The sequence below is a fragment of the Ovis canadensis genome, chromosome 14, assembly GCF_042477335.2.
Source record: "Ovis canadensis isolate MfBH-ARS-UI-01 breed Bighorn chromosome 14, ARS-UI_OviCan_v2, whole genome shotgun sequence".
In the NCBI taxonomy this organism is placed as follows: domain Eukaryota; kingdom Metazoa; phylum Chordata; class Mammalia; order Artiodactyla; family Bovidae; genus Ovis; species Ovis canadensis.
In genome coordinates, this window is record NC_091258.1 from 70,794,382 (window position 1) to 70,810,496 (window position 16,115).

Sequence of the window (16,115 nt, forward strand, 5' to 3'; positions counted from 1 at the left end):
ACTGTGGAAAACACCCACTTCAGTTATCAACAGCAGCAGAAAAGTGTATCTGTTCAACCAAAGGCTTAAAGCAGTTTTTGAAACATACACATTCTCTGAAGGGAAATGTGGAAAATCTGGAAAGTCATCCAGTCTCTACTGCAAATACTCATGCAAACCACTCTGAACACAGGCTTCGATTACACATACATTCAAGCACGTCTGAAAACCAGAAATTGAAAAACGATGGGGAAAACTCACAATATAACCAGTCTGAGGCATCTGTGAACAAGGGATCATTATTCTTCTACCAACAGACAGTTTCTCTCCATTCCAAAGTGTGTAATGTTGATATTAATGGAAGAGAGTTAATCCCACCACCATTGTTGAATACATATCATGATACGGTTAATACGGAACAACTTCTCACATGTAATAACATGAGACAGGCCTTAAGTAAGAGCTCTACCCCCAATAATTGCAAGAATATTTACGGTGGAGTGAGAAGCCATGCATGCAATGAAACTGGGTGTACAACTGAACAAGACTCTCACCCTATGAAACATCAGGGACCTCAATCGTCAGACAAAGACTCTAAAAATAGTACATGGAGGAATATCTTTTATCAAACATCAAGTCCTCCACTAAATGAGAGTACACATACTGGAGAGAAGACTTACAATTGTGAATATGGTGATGTCTCTAATCAGTCTTCAAATCTCACTCAACAGCAGAGTATTCAGAATCCGCAGAAAAGTTACAAGTGTACGAAATGTGAGAAAGCCTTTACTAACTCATCCAGTCTAAGTAGACACAGGAAAATTCATTCAGGATGGAAACCTTTCAAATATACAAAGTGTGGCAACACCTCTAGTCAGAATTCAGAGCTTAGTCAAGATCAGCAAATCCACACTGGCAAGAAACCTTATGAATGTAAAGAATGTGAAAAAGCATTTATGTGTTCCTCAAACCTTAGTCGACATAAGCACATTCACACTGGGGAGAGGCCTTATAAATGTACAGAGTGTGGCAAAGCCTTTAATCAGAAGTCATTTCTTACTGATCACCAGAGAATTCATACTGGAGAGAAACCTTATAAATGTAAAGAATGCGGAAAAGCCTTCAGTCGCTGCTCAACTCTTACTCAACACCAGCGAATTCATACTGGAGAGAAGCCTTATAAATGTCAAGAATGTGGAAAAGCCTTCAGTTACTACTCAACTCTTACTCGACACCAGCGAATTCATACTGGAGAGAAGCCTTGTAAATGTAAAGAATGTGGGAAATCCTTTAGTCAGAACTCGACTCTTACTCAACACCAGCGAATTCATACTGCAGAGAAGCCTTATAAATGTAAAGAATGCAGAAAAGCCTTCAGTCACTACTCAACTCTTATTGAACATCAGAGTATTCATACTGGGGAGAGGCCTTATAAATGTAAGTTTTGTGGCAAAGACTTTAGCAAGCACTCACGTCTTACTCGCCATCAGGGAATTCATACTGGAGAGAGGCCTTATAAATGTGAGGATTGTGGCAAAGCGTTTAGACACCACTCATGTCTTACTAAACATCAAGTCATCCATACTGGAGAGAAATCTTACAAATGTAAAGAATGCGGAAAAGCCTTCAGTTACCACTCATCTCTTACTCGACACCAGAGAATTCATACTGGAGAGAAGCCTTATACATGTAAAGAATGTGGAAAAGCCTTCAGTTATTACTCAACTCTTACTCAACACCACCGAATTCATACTGGAGAGAAGCCTTATAAATGTATAGAATGCGGAAAAGCCTTCAGTAAGTACTCAAATCTTACTCAACACCAGAGAATTCATACTGGGGAGAGGCCTTATAAATGTAAGGATTGTGGCAAAGACTTTAGCAGGAACTCAGGTCTAACTTACCATCAGAGAATTCATACTGGAGAGAAATCTTAGAAATGTAAAGAATGTGGAAAAGCCTTCAAAGCACTCATGTCTTACTCACCATCAGAGAATTCATACTGTAGAGAAACCTTAGAAATGTAAAGAATGTGGAAAAACCTTCATCAAGCACTCACATCTTACTCAACATCAGAGAATTCATACTGGAGAAGTGGCAAAGGCTTTAATCTGAGCTCTCACCTTATTAGACAGAGAGCACGTACTGGAGAGAAACCCTAGTAATAAGTGATGGAAGAAGTTTGTCCTAAACATACACTTCAGAAAATACAAGACCTTTTATTTAAGAAAGATGAGGAATGACATAAAGAAAATATAGAAAAGTATTTAATAAAAATTAAACCTGAATAAATATCAGAAATTGCACACTAGAAAAAGTGAAAGTTGCTCAGTTGCTTCCAACTCTTTGCAACTCCATGGACTGTGTCCATGGAATTTTCCAGGCCAGAATAGTGGAGTGGGAGGCGGATTTTTACCAACTGGGCTATCAGGGAAGCCCGCACATAGAAACCATTTCATCAATTCTGTTTTTTGAAGTTCCTCTTCAGGAGAAGTATTGTAGATAGTAATCCATAGTTAAAACAAATCGAAAATTAATATGTTAGTATGGATCACAAGATGAAAGTTGGTATTTAGAAATGTACAAATAGTAGCAATATATCTTTGTTTATATTGACATGATTTGTGGTTGTTTGAAAACCAAAATCAATGTGATTCAACTCTCAAATTACTCCATGGTGCTATTCTTCATTTCTAGTGTGTAGGCTAAGTTATGTTTTTGGTGGTTAATATCCCAAAGGTGAGACAACGCCTTCAATCCTCGGGAGAAATCATTGTATTTATTCTCCATTAGAAGATTAAGGACCCAGGAATGTAACATGTACATCTAAATGGAGGTGTTAGTCATTCATGTCAAACATCCCTATAGGTCACCATGACGTAAGTGTTCAGGGAGTAATTCCACATATTATAGTAAGATGTACATTTTCAATAGTTATGTCACTTGCTTTTTAAGTAAAATACAATGACAGTTCACTGAAATCTTGATGTATCTTTATAATATCAACAGAAGTCATGAATATTAGTTGACATGTTTCAAATAAAGACATCTCTGATCCCCTAGAAATGTATGGAAATCAGTCACAGAAAAGTCATGTAATTACTGTATGTTTTATTTCATAAACAATTCACCTCCATTTTGTAACCATAGGAATCACAGTTCTCAGATCATTGTATCAGAGGAATGAATATCATAGTTTATGCTTGTAATCTGTATTTTATTCAGTTAAATAGTGGGTTGGAAAAGGTTTTATTCTGACTGTGTGATATAACATGTTAATAAAACTGGACGGTTTCTTGTGATGAAGTTGGTGTGTAATGAATTGTCAACCTACCGATTTAAGGTTGAAGGGAAAATACCTAACAATAAACTCTTTGTTTTCATAGAGGGATGATATCTGTAACAATTAGTTTCCATCCTGCCTTAAAGCCTCAAATAATTGAATAATTGGATATTTGCCATCATTTCTCCATTGTACTCCCCCCCCCCCGCCCCCCATTTCTCTGTAACTGCTGGGACATTGTGATGGCTCTAAGAAGGATCATAGAGAGTACTGTTGAGAGTTTACCTTAACTACTGCATGCTGTTGATGCCTCAGTGTCTGTCTGGGGAGCAGGCAGCCTGGAGGCTGTTGAACTCACACCAGCCAGTCCTGTGAACACCTGCAGTAGATAAACCCCACCTTGAGACCAGCAGTCATGCTGAACCCAGGGTCTACTGCACAGGCCCCCTTCAGTGACACCCTCAGAGCTCTAGATTCCTGCTCCTCTTGGTTTGAATGGACCGATCCACACTCAGCCTGGGGAGCCCACAGCACTTCATCCAGGGCCCCTTAGAAAGGCCTGAACGCCAAATACTGGAGCTTTCTCTGCCTGGTTCTAGCCTTGACCTTCCTCAGGGGCCTTCAAGGCTTCCTGTGAATTCTCTCAGGACCTAGAATCATAACATCACCCGCATCAATTGCCCTTTGTTCTCCTGTTAGCTAAAACTTTCCAGGGGCTCATTTAAGCAAATGTCAATTTAACAAAGTCACAAAAAGCATAATTAGAAGCCATGATGGTAAAGTTCTGAACCAAGATTTATAAAATCTTACCCTGTGTAAGTCTTAGCACAAGTTTCTTGTCTAGGCTTAAAGGCATTTTTCTCATAGCCTTGGCATACTTTGAATGCAATATATTAATATCTGAAGATATATGCATCATATAATTGATAAAACACACATTGAATACAATATATAAATACCTAAGGTATACATGTTAGCAGTGAGAAAACCAAGAAGGAATATGTGAGTGTATGTGTATTCATACACATTTAACTTAGAGAATTTAGAAAGGCTAGATCAAAACTGGTCATTTTAGACTTGCAGATGATTGACTAAAAACTGCAAAACGTATCAATGTCAATTAATCTGTTTTGTCTATTTTTCATGGAATTCATTTCCTTAACTGTCAGGAGGTTGCATTTTTTAAGGAGCTTCCACTCTGTGCTCCCCGCCCGCCCCCCCCGTGACTGCCCCAGTTTACATTCCCTCTAGCCCTGTAGGAGGTCCCTGATCTCCAAGCCTCCTCAGCATTTATGATATTATTAGTGGGCTCCTTGCTAATTGTTATTCTGATTGGCATGAGATGACGTATCATTGTAGCTTTGTTTTGTATTTTTTATTGTTTAGCGCTGGTGAGCATCTTTCATTTGCCTCTTGCCCATCTAAAAGAGCAAGTTGTCCCACCCATGCTCAGCAGTTGTGGCACACAGGCTTAGTTGCATGTGGAGTATTCCTGGACCAGGGATCAAGCCCACGTCCCCTGCACTGTCAGATGGATACTCCACCGCTGGGTGACCCGTCTGTTTAGCTTTTTTCCTTTTGAGATGCATGTGTATTTTGAATTGGAATATAATTGCTTTACAATGTTGTGTTAGTTTCTGCTGTATGACATCATCAATCAGCCATAAGTATACATGAATCTGCTCTCTCTTGAACCTCCCTCCCGTGATCTCCATTTCACCCCTCTGGTCAGCACAGAGCACCAAGCTGAGCTGCCTGTGCTATCCAGCAGCTTCCCATTAGCTCCCTGTTTTAACCATCAGTTCAGTTCATTTCACTTGCTCAGTCATGTCCAAGTCTTTGCGACCGCATGGACTGCAGCACGCCAGGCCTCCCTGTCCACCACCAACTCGCAGAGTTTACTCAGACTCATGTCCATTGAGTCGGTGATGCCATCCAACCATCTCATCCTCGGTCGTCCCCTTCTCCTCCCCACTTCAATCATTCCCAGCATCAGGGGCTTTTCAAATGAGTCAACTCTTCACATGAGGTGGCCACAGTACTGGAGTTTCAGCTTCAGCATCAGTCCTTCCAATGAACACCCAGGACTGATCTCCCTTAGGATGGGCTGGCTGGATCTCTGTGCAGTCCAAGGGCCTCGCAAGAGTCTTCTCCAGCATTTCAGCCATGGTGGTATATGTGTGTCAGTGGGGCTCTTCAGTTTGTCCCCCTCCTCTTCTCCTGCCATGTCCATACATCTGTTCTCTATATTTGGGCAAATATTGCCTTAAGAGATATATATGGAATCTAAAAAAATGGTGTTGATGAACTTATTTACTGAGCAGGAATACAGGCACAGAGGTAGTTCTTAAGCTTTTGGACCTTAAGCTTTCAAGGCATAAAATACGTGGACAATCATTCCATGCATTTTACGAAGTGAAAGAAGCCCATTCAAAAATGCTACAGAAAGTAGCAGTTTTACAATATGACACTTTGGTGTAGGTAAATGTTCATACGTGCTCAGTGGTGTCTGAGTCTTTGTGAGCCCAGGGGCTGTAGCCTGCCAGGCTCCTCTGTCCATAGATTTCCCAGGAAAGGATACTGGAGTGGGTTTCCATTTCTTCCTCCAGGCGATCTTCCTGACCCAAGGATCAAACCCACATCACCTGGATGTCCTTCATTGGCAGCAGACTTCTTCCCACTCAGTCACCTGGGAATCTAGTAGGAAATAGAGAAGAGATTTAAAAGGTCTGTGGTTGCCATGGGTTTCAAAGGAGGGACTCTGAATATCCTAAATCTAGAGAACTTTCAGGAACGTGAAGTAATTTGTGTTAAACTGTTGTGATGGACACATGTTATTATACATTTGTCCAGAGGTATGGAGTGCACATCCCTAAAAGAGAAACATAAGGGTAAACTAAAGAGTTTATGTATTTACTGTCCTTGTAGAGTCATCAATGGGAACAAATGCTCACTCTAGGGGGGAAAGGTAAGTAGGGAGATTGTCCACGTGTGGGAACAAGGGGTATACGGGAAATGTCTATACCTTATTCTGAACTCTGCTGTGAAACGAAATCTTCTACAAAGTTGGTACTGGTGCATGCACACTGAATATTTTTTAGAATATATAATATTAGAAAGATGGACATGCTTCTAACTTTAATTTCTTCTTAGTCATTATACTTTAAAGGTGTGAGAAAATAGAGCTCTCTAAATGGCACAGACAACAAACTGTAGCAGTAGCAACAACTGTAGTTGTAGCAATCAACTGTAGTTGACTCATAAAACCTAGAAAAACGCACACACAGGAAGTAGAACAAGGCTCTCACGTGTTAATTCATGTGTAATGTTAACTTACAACACCGATCATTATTTCCGTGGTTGGTCATCAGATAGCATTTAGGGCATCATTTTCAAAGGCATTTGTCTCTGCCCACACACACTTGTTAATCTAGCGTGTCCTGCTCAGGTCAGTTCAGTTCAGCTGCTCAGTCCTTTCCTACTCTTTGCGACACCATGGACTGCAGCTCGCCAGGCCGCCTGCTGTCCACGGTTTATTTTCAAAGAAAGCTGTGATGGAAACACCTCCAGGCTCCTGGTCTCTGAAGTTGGAGGTGCCACAGCTGCAGAGAGGTGGTCACAATGCAAATCATTTTGTGAAAACGTGTGTCCCCAGGCTGCAGAGAGGGGTGAAAACAACTAAGGACACGGGAGATATTTGGGAAGAAGTCTGCAAATAAAGCCTGGCAGGAACCCAAGACCCCCAGGTGATTCCTACCAAACAGTCACCTCTCCCCTCCCCTCCCCCAGGACGCAGACACAGGCCAAGGACACCACACACAACCTAGAAAGAGCCCCTCCCCAGGGAATCAGGTTGACCTTTGCTTCTAGAAGTTCCCGCCCTAAAACCTCCCTTCCTGAGGTCTCACACATGTGCCAAATGTGAGGTTTCCCTCAGGGCTCCTGAATGCAGGTCTCTTGCGTTTTTTCAAAACCCTCCTAGGCTGGGTCAAGTAGCCCAGAAGTAGGGTCCATTGTGTCTGGTGAATTGTTGTGCTGCCTGCTCTCTGTAGTGCAAAAAGGAAGGAGAGGAACTAGCCAGGAAGATCTGCCAATAGAGTGGAGCAGCAGGATGTGATTAGCATATCAGGTTAGTTTTGATTACCCACTACAGATCAGGAACCCAGAAAGTCAGCAAAGAGCTCCGAAAAGGGTGAGAGAAACAAGAAAACGTTTTCTTCTTTTTCACTGCAGCAGTTGCAGGTTAAAGGGCTGTATGGATGTCTTTGAAGATATTTTCTCAAAATGCAGATGTGAGTTTGAGACGTCATATCCCCCAGAAGATGCAGTGCAGGAGGAAGAAGAGGAGGAAATGGCAGCTTCTCAGGTAATTGTCCTGTCCCAGGTGTGGGGCTGTGTTTGCTTTTCCTCCTGAAATGCCTAGACTGAGAATCTGCAAAACTTTAGTTCTCTGCTTCTAAGTTTTCTGCCTGGAGTGCTTGTTATCATCTTCTTATTTTTTCCTGTTGTTTTTTTTTTTTTTTAAATAGTGGGAACCAGCTCTTCAGGTTTCGTCTCGCTCATATTCCAGAGCCTTTTCTCCATTGTGTGTATCCTGGCTTTCCATAGAGCATGATGAATTCTCAACATGAAATAGTGACTTCAATGTTCAATACATTCCCTTTGTGAGAGATCAATACGGGGAGGCACTGGTATCGGAGATTCCCACTGGGATGTGGTTCAGTGTTAGGATCTTAGAGAAGTCGGGGAAATGCCGTGATGAATTTACGTGTGGATGCAATTCAGCTCTCTAGAACAGGAGTAAGAAAATGCCCTTGTTAATAGAATGAACTCAGCATTCCAGAATTTTTCAGAAGTTAAAATAGCAGAGCCAATCCTCTATACCAATGAGAAAAAGATACTAATTAAATGGAGTATTAAGCTACAGATCATGGGAGGTATATAGGAGGTGGAATTTGCAGAAAGCTGACATTTTTCATGATAGATTGAGATCATGGTTTTCCTAATATTGCCAAAATGCCAGGCAGAGATAATGCATTTTTCTGTGTACTCTTACCCGTGATCTCTGATGTTCACTGGTTCAGGTGCTTCTGGGAGATTTCCACGCTATGAAATTCATTTTTTTCTTTTTGTCTTGAACAAGGATCTTGGAAAGAAAAAGTGATGGATATGCCTATCACAGTTAATGAGGTAATGCCGTATCTTCTTAGTTACTCTTTGCTTTGAAAAATAAGCACTGTCAGCTAAGACAGATGCACAGTTTGAGAGATGTGCATTAAGTTTTATTTGTGGCAAAATGAGGACAGCAGCCCAGGAGACAGCATCTCAGAGAACTCTGAGAAACTGCTCCAAAGAGCCAGTGGCGGAAGGTCAGTATGTGAGTTTGGTGAAGGAGGAATTCAATGGAATCAAGCACTTACTTTACAAAAGGATTTCTGCCAGGCATGAGGAACTGAAGTCATCATTTAGTGGTTTAGTGCTTTTCTAGATATGAAGAGATGCAAGGATTGGGATCATGAAAGCAGTTCCTGAAAGTATCTGACTCTCCAAAGACCTGTTCCACCAGATTCCCTGGAGCAGAGTGCTGCAATCCAACCTGAACTCCGTCGAGGGGATTTAAGTCAGTTGCAGCACCATAGGGTTCATTCTCCACAGAGGCAGATCGCAAACCCCTTGTTATTCAGTTCAGTTCAGTTGCTCAGTCGTGTCTGACTCTTTGCAACCCCATGAATCACACCACGCCAGACCTCCCTGTCCATCACCAACTCCAGGAGTTCACTTAGACTCATGTCCATTGAGTCAGTGATGCCATCCATCCAGCCATCTCATCCTCTGTCGTCCCATTCTCCCCCTGCCACCAATCCCTCCCAGCATCAGAGTCTTTTCCAATGAGTCAGCTCTTTGCATGAGGCGGCCAAAGTACTGGAGTTTCAGCTTTAGCATCATTCCTTCCAAAGAAATCTCAGGGCTGATCTTCTTCAGGATGGACTGGTTGGATCTCCTTGCAGTCCAAGGGACTTTCAAGAGTCTTCTCCAACACCACAGTTCAAACGCATCAATTTCTCGGCACTCAGCCTTCTTCACAGTCCAACTCTCACATCCATACATGACTACTGGAAAAACCATAGCCTTGACTAGATGGACCTTAGTTGGCAAAGTAATATCTGTGCTTTTGAATATGCTATCTAGGTTGGTCATAACTTTTCTTCCAAGGAGTAAGCGTCTTTTAATTTCATGGATCCAGTCTCCATCTGCAGGGATTTTGGAGCCCCCAAAAATAAAGTCTGACACAATTTCCACTGTTTCCCTATCTGTTTCCCATAAAGGCATGGGACCATATGCCATGATCTTCGTTTTCTGAATGTTGAGCTTTAAGCAAACTTTTTCACTGTCCTCTTTCACTTTCATCAAGAGGCTTTTTAGTTCTTCACTTTCTGCCATAAGAGTGGTGTCATCTGCATATCGGATGTTGTTGATATTCCTCCCGGCAATCTTCATTCTAGCTAGTGTTTCTTCAGTCCAGCGTTTCTCATGATGTACTCTGCATATAAGGTAAAGAAGCAGCGTGACAATATACAGCCTTGACGTACTCCTTTTCCTATTTGGAACTGCTCTGTTGTTCCATGTCCAGTTCTAACTGTTGCTTCCTGACCTGCATATAGATTTCTCAAGAGGCAGGTCAGGTGGTCTGCTATTCCCATCCCTTTCAGAATTTCCCACAGTGTATTATGATCCACACAGTCAAAGGCTTTAGCAGTCAATAAAGCAGAAATAATTGGTTTTCTGGAACTCTCTAGCTTTTTCCATGATCCAGCGGATGTTGGCAATTTGATTTCTGGCTCCTCTGCCTTTTCTAAAACCAGCTTGTACATCTGGAAATTCACGGTTCGCGTATTGCTGAAGCCTGGCTTGGAGAATTTTGAGCATTACTTTACTAGCATGTGAGATGAGTGCAATTGTGCGGTAGTTTGAGCATTCTTTGGCATTGCCTTTCTTTGGGATTGGAATGAAAACTGACCTTTTCCAGTTCTGTGGCCACTGTTGAGTTTTCCAAATTTGTTGGCATATTGAGTGCAGCACTTTCACAGCATCAACTTTAAGGATTTTAAACAGCTCAATTGGAATTCCATCATCTCCACTAGCTTTGTTCATAGTGATGCTTTCTAAGGCCCACTTGACTTCACATTCCAAGATGTCTGGCTCTAGATGAGTGATCACACCATCGTGATTATCCGGGTTGTGAAGATATTTTTTGTACAGTTCTTCTCTTGATTCTTGCCACCTCTTCTTCAAATCTTCTGCTTCTGTTAGGTCCCGACCATTTCTGTGCTTTATCAAGCCCATCTTTGCATGAAATGTTCCCTTGGTATCTCTGATTTTCTTGAAGAGATCTCTCGTCTTTCCCATTCTGTTGTTTCCCTTTATTTCTTTGCATTGATCTCTGAAGAAGGCTTTCTTATCTCTTCTTGCTATTTCTTGGAACTCTGCATTCAGATGCTTATATCTTTCCTTTTCTCCTTTGCTTCTCGCTTCTCTTCTTTTCACAGCTATTTGTAAGGCTTCCCCAGACAGCCATTTTGGTTTTTTGCATTTCTTTTCCATGGTGATGGTCTTGATCCCTGTCTCCTGTCCAATGTCATGAACCTTATTCCATAGTTCATCAGGCACACTATCTATCAGATCTAAGCCCTTAAATCTATTTCTCACTTCCACTGTAGAATCATAAGGGATTTGATTCAGATCATACCTGAATGGTCTAGTGGTTTTCCCTGTTTTCTTCAATTTAAGTCTGAATTTGGTAATAAGGAGTTCATGATCTGAGCCACAGTCAGCTGCTGGTCTTATTTTTATTGACTGTATAGAGCTTCTCCATCTTTGGCTGCAATGAATATAATCAATCTGATTTCGGTGTTGACCATCTGGTGATGTCCATATGTAGAGTCTTCTCTTGTGTTGTTGGAAGAGGGTGTTTGCTATGACCAGTGCATTTTTTTGGCAAAACTCTATTAGTCTTTGCCCTGCTTCATTCTGCTTTCCAAGGCCAAATTTGCCTGTTACTCCAGGTGTTTCTTGACTTCCTAGTTTTGCATTCCAGTCCCCTATAATGAAGAGGACATCTGTTTTGGGTGTTAGTTCTAAAAGGTCTTGTTCAGTCGCTGGCAATGCTCTTGGCAAGTGCCGATTTGCAGTTGACAACACTCCTGTGTATTTAGTAGAGATGCTGGGATTTGGGAGTAGGGATTTTCACCACTCAAGCCCAGGTCTGATCATTTCCAGTACACTCCACGCTCACATCACAGATAGAGTCTCATCACATTTCTGTATTTTCCAAAATGCTTACAAGAATCATATTACTGTGAATCTATGTTCAACTGTGTTAAATTTTAAAATATAGTTCCATGCAAATGGTAGATTTTTTAGGAAATTAAAAAGTTCAGAACCAGAGGTGTCTATTTTTTTAATCATTGTGTATGTCTGCACCCTAGTCTATTTTAAAAATTTTGAATAATATTGTCACACGAGTGTATGTTCCTCGGTTCTTTGTTTCCTCACAACAAAGATTTGGAGCGACGACTATTAAAGCCCTCGGCACATCACAGCTGTCGGGTCTTGGACAAACTGTGTTATAGCTCTTAGGCAAATCAGTGTTAGAGCGCTATTTTATTTAGACGATAGCAGGAGAATCCATCCTCAGAGCGTGAGGGCATACCAACCCAAAGACTCGAAGAGAAGAGCGTGGAGGAGTGCGTGGGGGAGGGAGAAAAAGAGAAGAGCTCACGCATACACGTGGGAGAGAAAGAGGGAGAGAGAGAAAGCGCTTTGGCTCCTCCTTTTATATGTTTTTTTCCTCGACCTGGGCCTGCCCTATGCAAATTTGATTTAGCCAGGAGTGTTGTTTGTTCTACCTGAAGTCTCCATTCTGGTCCTCGGACCTTCCTCAGACCTTCCTTGTCTTTTAGCCACCACTATTTTGGACTCCTTTTCCCTAATCTACCTACCTAACAATATCATCCTCAAATATTTATGTACATTTTCAATCAGTTAAAAATTATCCTGATTTTATTGCCAAGACCATTTTTCTCTTAATATGTATACAGTCCTGATTTTAGTGTATGTCTGTATGCATGAACATGTTAACATCATTTGATAGATTTTTTTCCTTTTCTTCTTTGAAGATTCTTTGAAGCAGGGAATAGCTACTCACTGCAGTATTTATGCCTTGAGAATCCCATGGACAGAGAAGCCTAGTAGGCTACAGTCCCTGGGGTTGCACACGACTGAGTGACTAACACTTTTCTTGTTTTTAGTATTATTTACAAATACAGAAATTTCTATAAACTTTCATTAGAGTTAGCTCTGTGCGTTTGTCTTTGTTTGATTACAGTCTAGAGTCACAAAATGAAGTAAAAGTTGCTACTGCTGCTAAGTCGCTCCAGACGTGTCCGACTCTGCGACCCCATAGACGGCAACCCACCAGGCTCCCCAGTCCCTTAAGCTGTCATTTAAAGGATGTTTGTTAAAATATTTGCCAAAAGATGATACAGCAACAGTATTGATTTTAAATTATGTCTGGTATACATTCAAGACTCTGAAAACTGTCTGAAAATAGTATATACCAGATCGTTAAAATGATTCCTGTCACCAAGGTTACTATCCTATCAGACCTGTAAAATCTGTAAAGCACTTACACTTCAAAGTTAACTGTGAATTCTTTCTTTACTCTTCTTCTTTGTTGCTGTTCAAACATTGTCACTCATAGAGCAGAATTTTCAACATTATTAGTTCAAATAAGCTTGTGAAAAATGTGGCACACTGAGCCCACTCCAGGACATTGGATCAGGAAGTGCTTTTTAAAAATATTTCCTGTTTCTTTTGATAGACAGTTTGTCACCTGTCAACTGAGTACAACACTCAAAAATAAATATGGCAATTTTAATCTGTTTGTAATTTCTCTTCCAAATCAGAATAATTTCTGTAGTGGTTGATGGATCGTATCTCATCCTCTTTTCTTGGGGTTAAAAATGTGGTAGAATATATTATAGTGTAAAAATTATATTCCTCTGTAACACCAGACATTCTTCTAAATCGAAGCCATTTCTCTTGCTGGTTTCCTCTTGGGTCACATTAGGAAGTCTTCCCATGACCACATGGCACCTGTACTTTGTATTTCAGGGATGGCTGACATTCCAAGATGTGGCCATAGACTTCACTCAAGAGGAGTGGGAATGCCTGGACTTCAGTCAGCGAGAATTGTACAGGGACGTGATGTTAGAGAACTACAGGAACCTGGCCTCCTTGGGTGAGGATAACTGCCTTCCAGAATCCCTTCTCTACCCACGGGTTTTGGTTTCTGCATTTCTAGAATGTCTCCTAGAATCTTCTGCTCCTTATAATAGTTTCAGATCCCTGCTTTCTATGGGGAAATGAATATTTATGAGTTGAGAAAGAAGACCTCATGATGATTCATTATGATTCTAACTTTTCCTTGATGGAATCTTCATCCTTCTTCTAGGTTAGTGGTAATTCTGTAGGTTCTGTGGAATAAAAGGGTGCCACTCTCCTTTATAAATCAGATATCTCCTACTTACTTACTTTAGACTTAGTAGTACTTGACTAGAATCGCAAGATCTTTTCTTTATGTTTCTAGTTATAAAAGTGCTTCGATAAAGTATTTGGGGATATAACTTTCTAGGCTATATTAACATTCAACCATGCCTTCTCTAGAATGTTAGTAGTAATAATGTAATGGGCAAAACTATGGTCATGTCTGACTCTTTGTGACCCTATGGAACAGTCCATGGAATTCTACAGGGCAGAATACTGGAGTGGGTAGCGGTTCCCTTTCCAGAGGATCTTCCCACCCCAGGAATCAAATACAGGTTTCCCACAGTGCAGGTGGCTTCTTTACCAGCTGAGCCACCAGGGAATTTTAATACAGCTTAGGAAATTATGTCCCCAAATACTTTAGTTCTAGGCTGTATTAACATTCTACCATGCCTTGTCTGGGCTTCCCAGGTGGCACTAGTGGTAAAGAACCTGCCTGCCAATGCAGGAGACGTAAAAGAAGTGTGTTTGATCCCTGGGTTGGGAGGAATTCCTGGAGGAGGACATGGCAACCCACTCAGTACTTTTGCCTGGACACTCCCATGGACAGAGGAGCCTGGTGGGCTACAGTCCATAGGGTGGCAAAGAGTCAGACAGGACTGGAGTGACTTAGCACATGTGCCTTCTCTTCTCACTTGAATATATATTAGATTGGAAACTGATGAATCTCTAGTAAAATGAATATTCCTTTTCCTGATAGCAGGTCTTGTGGTCTCTAAGCCAGACCTGGTCACCTTTCTGCAAATAAAAAATCCCTGGGATGTAAGGAGACTGGAGATACCAGCCATATACACAGGTATGTATGAATGGATGGAGCTGATGAGTCAACGACAGGTCCAAAGATTAGTGAGGAATTCATCCTTTGTCATGTGGTTTGGGAAGATCTGCTTCAATGGAAATGATTTTAGAGAAGTCTGAGTTTTTTTCTGTTGCTGTCATAGGCGGATATCACCTGCCCCATTCTGTCCCTTTAAATTATTCCTGAATTCATCTCCAGTGATTACTTTTCTCAATCACAGTGAGAACTGAAATCCTTCTCTTGGCCTGTGACAACCTGCATGAATCTACTACTATTCAATTTCTTCAGTGGGCGGAGGGTCGGGGGTGGTGGTGTGTGTTGGCGCCCTAGGAAACCTGGACATTTCTGAAAAACTCTAAGACGCTCCTATTAAAGTTTCTACCTCTAGATGGCAGTGAGTGAGTGGAATTGTAGACATACTGCCAAAGTTCTAAGAATATTGGGGACAGAAGTTTGTTTGTTTGTTTTCTGACATAATTTCTAAAACACTGGAAGCTACAAATATGATCTTATAAATATTAAATTCAAGTAATTTCTTCACTGCATAAACCAAAACCTCCCTAAAGAGAAAGAATGCCAGTCTCAGGGTTACTTCAAAGTTTCTGTTTTCTTCAAATGAACTCATATGAAATGTTAAGTGTATTGGCCCCAATTCCTCAATACTAAAAGACTTAAGTATATTCAATTAACTTAAAGAATTTTCAAATAAACTGGCATAAGAGTGTAAAACATTTTCCACCATATTTATAATGGTTTCACAGTATTGCAATGTTTAGATAATAGAATCTTTTTAAAACGTTCTTATTGGAGTATAACTGGTTTACAATGTTGTACAGCAAAGAGAAGCCATTTTACGTACAGATATCTAGTCTTTTTAAGATTTCCTTCCCAATTAGATCTCCACAGAGCATTGATACTGTTAACACCTCATTTTTAAAGTCTCATTTCTTAATTTCTCAAGAACTGCTTCTTTATTTAATTAATCTTGTTATCAGCTTCCCCAGACTTTGTCCTACATGCCCTCGGTTTCTGATTAGACCTATGCCAGTATCATTTATGATTTTTATATTGAAACATCATATAGAACATGTTAAAATAAGAAGTCGGTTAAAGAATTAGAGGCCGCCTAGTGGCACCTGCATTTAAGATGACTTAAGTCAAAGAGTAATCATTAGATATTTTCTGGGTTTGTGGTCTGTTCTGCAGGCTGCAGGATCCTAGCTCCTCTTGTTCTGTTGTCTTCCCCCTAGGGGGTGAGGTTGGTCCACAGGCTTGTACCCTTATCCCCTTGATCTGGGCTATGTATGCTGTTATTGTGACCCGAGCCTCCCCTGGATATTCAGGGGAGCTTCCCCTTGGTTCTATGGTTGTCACTGCCCTGTCAGGGGTGGGGTCTGCTCCTTGGTTGGTGCAGAAGAGCCCCCAGATCCACTTCTTCACTGTGATTCT

At 41.1% G+C, this 16,115-nt stretch overlaps 1 protein-coding gene and 1 pseudogene across 1 annotated transcript; both read left to right on the top strand.

The window, feature by feature from the left end:
- Positions 1 to 536: 536 nt before the first annotated feature.
- On the top strand, positions 537 to 2,089 carry LOC138419589 (zinc finger protein 420-like). The gene is made up of 2 exons (XM_069552448.1): positions 537 to 1,903; positions 1,987 to 2,089. Exons 1-2 carry the CDS (start codon positions 537 to 539, stop codon positions 2,087 to 2,089), a joined length of 1,470 nt encoding a protein of 489 aa, XP_069408549.1.
- A 764-nt stretch (positions 2,090 to 2,853) lies between these two features.
- Positions 2,854 to 16,115, top strand: part of LOC138419590 (zinc finger protein 420-like) — a 35,878-nt pseudogene continuing 22,616 nt past the window's right edge.

Coding starts and splice junctions, on each gene's coding strand:
- LOC138419589 (XM_069552448.1), top strand. CDS start 537: ATGAAACATCAGGGACCTCAATCGTCAGACAAAGACTCTAAAAATAGT. Junction 1,904..1,986: donor CATCAGAGAATTCATACTGG/AGAGAAATCTTA, acceptor ATTCATACTGTA/GAGAAACCTTAGAAATGTAA.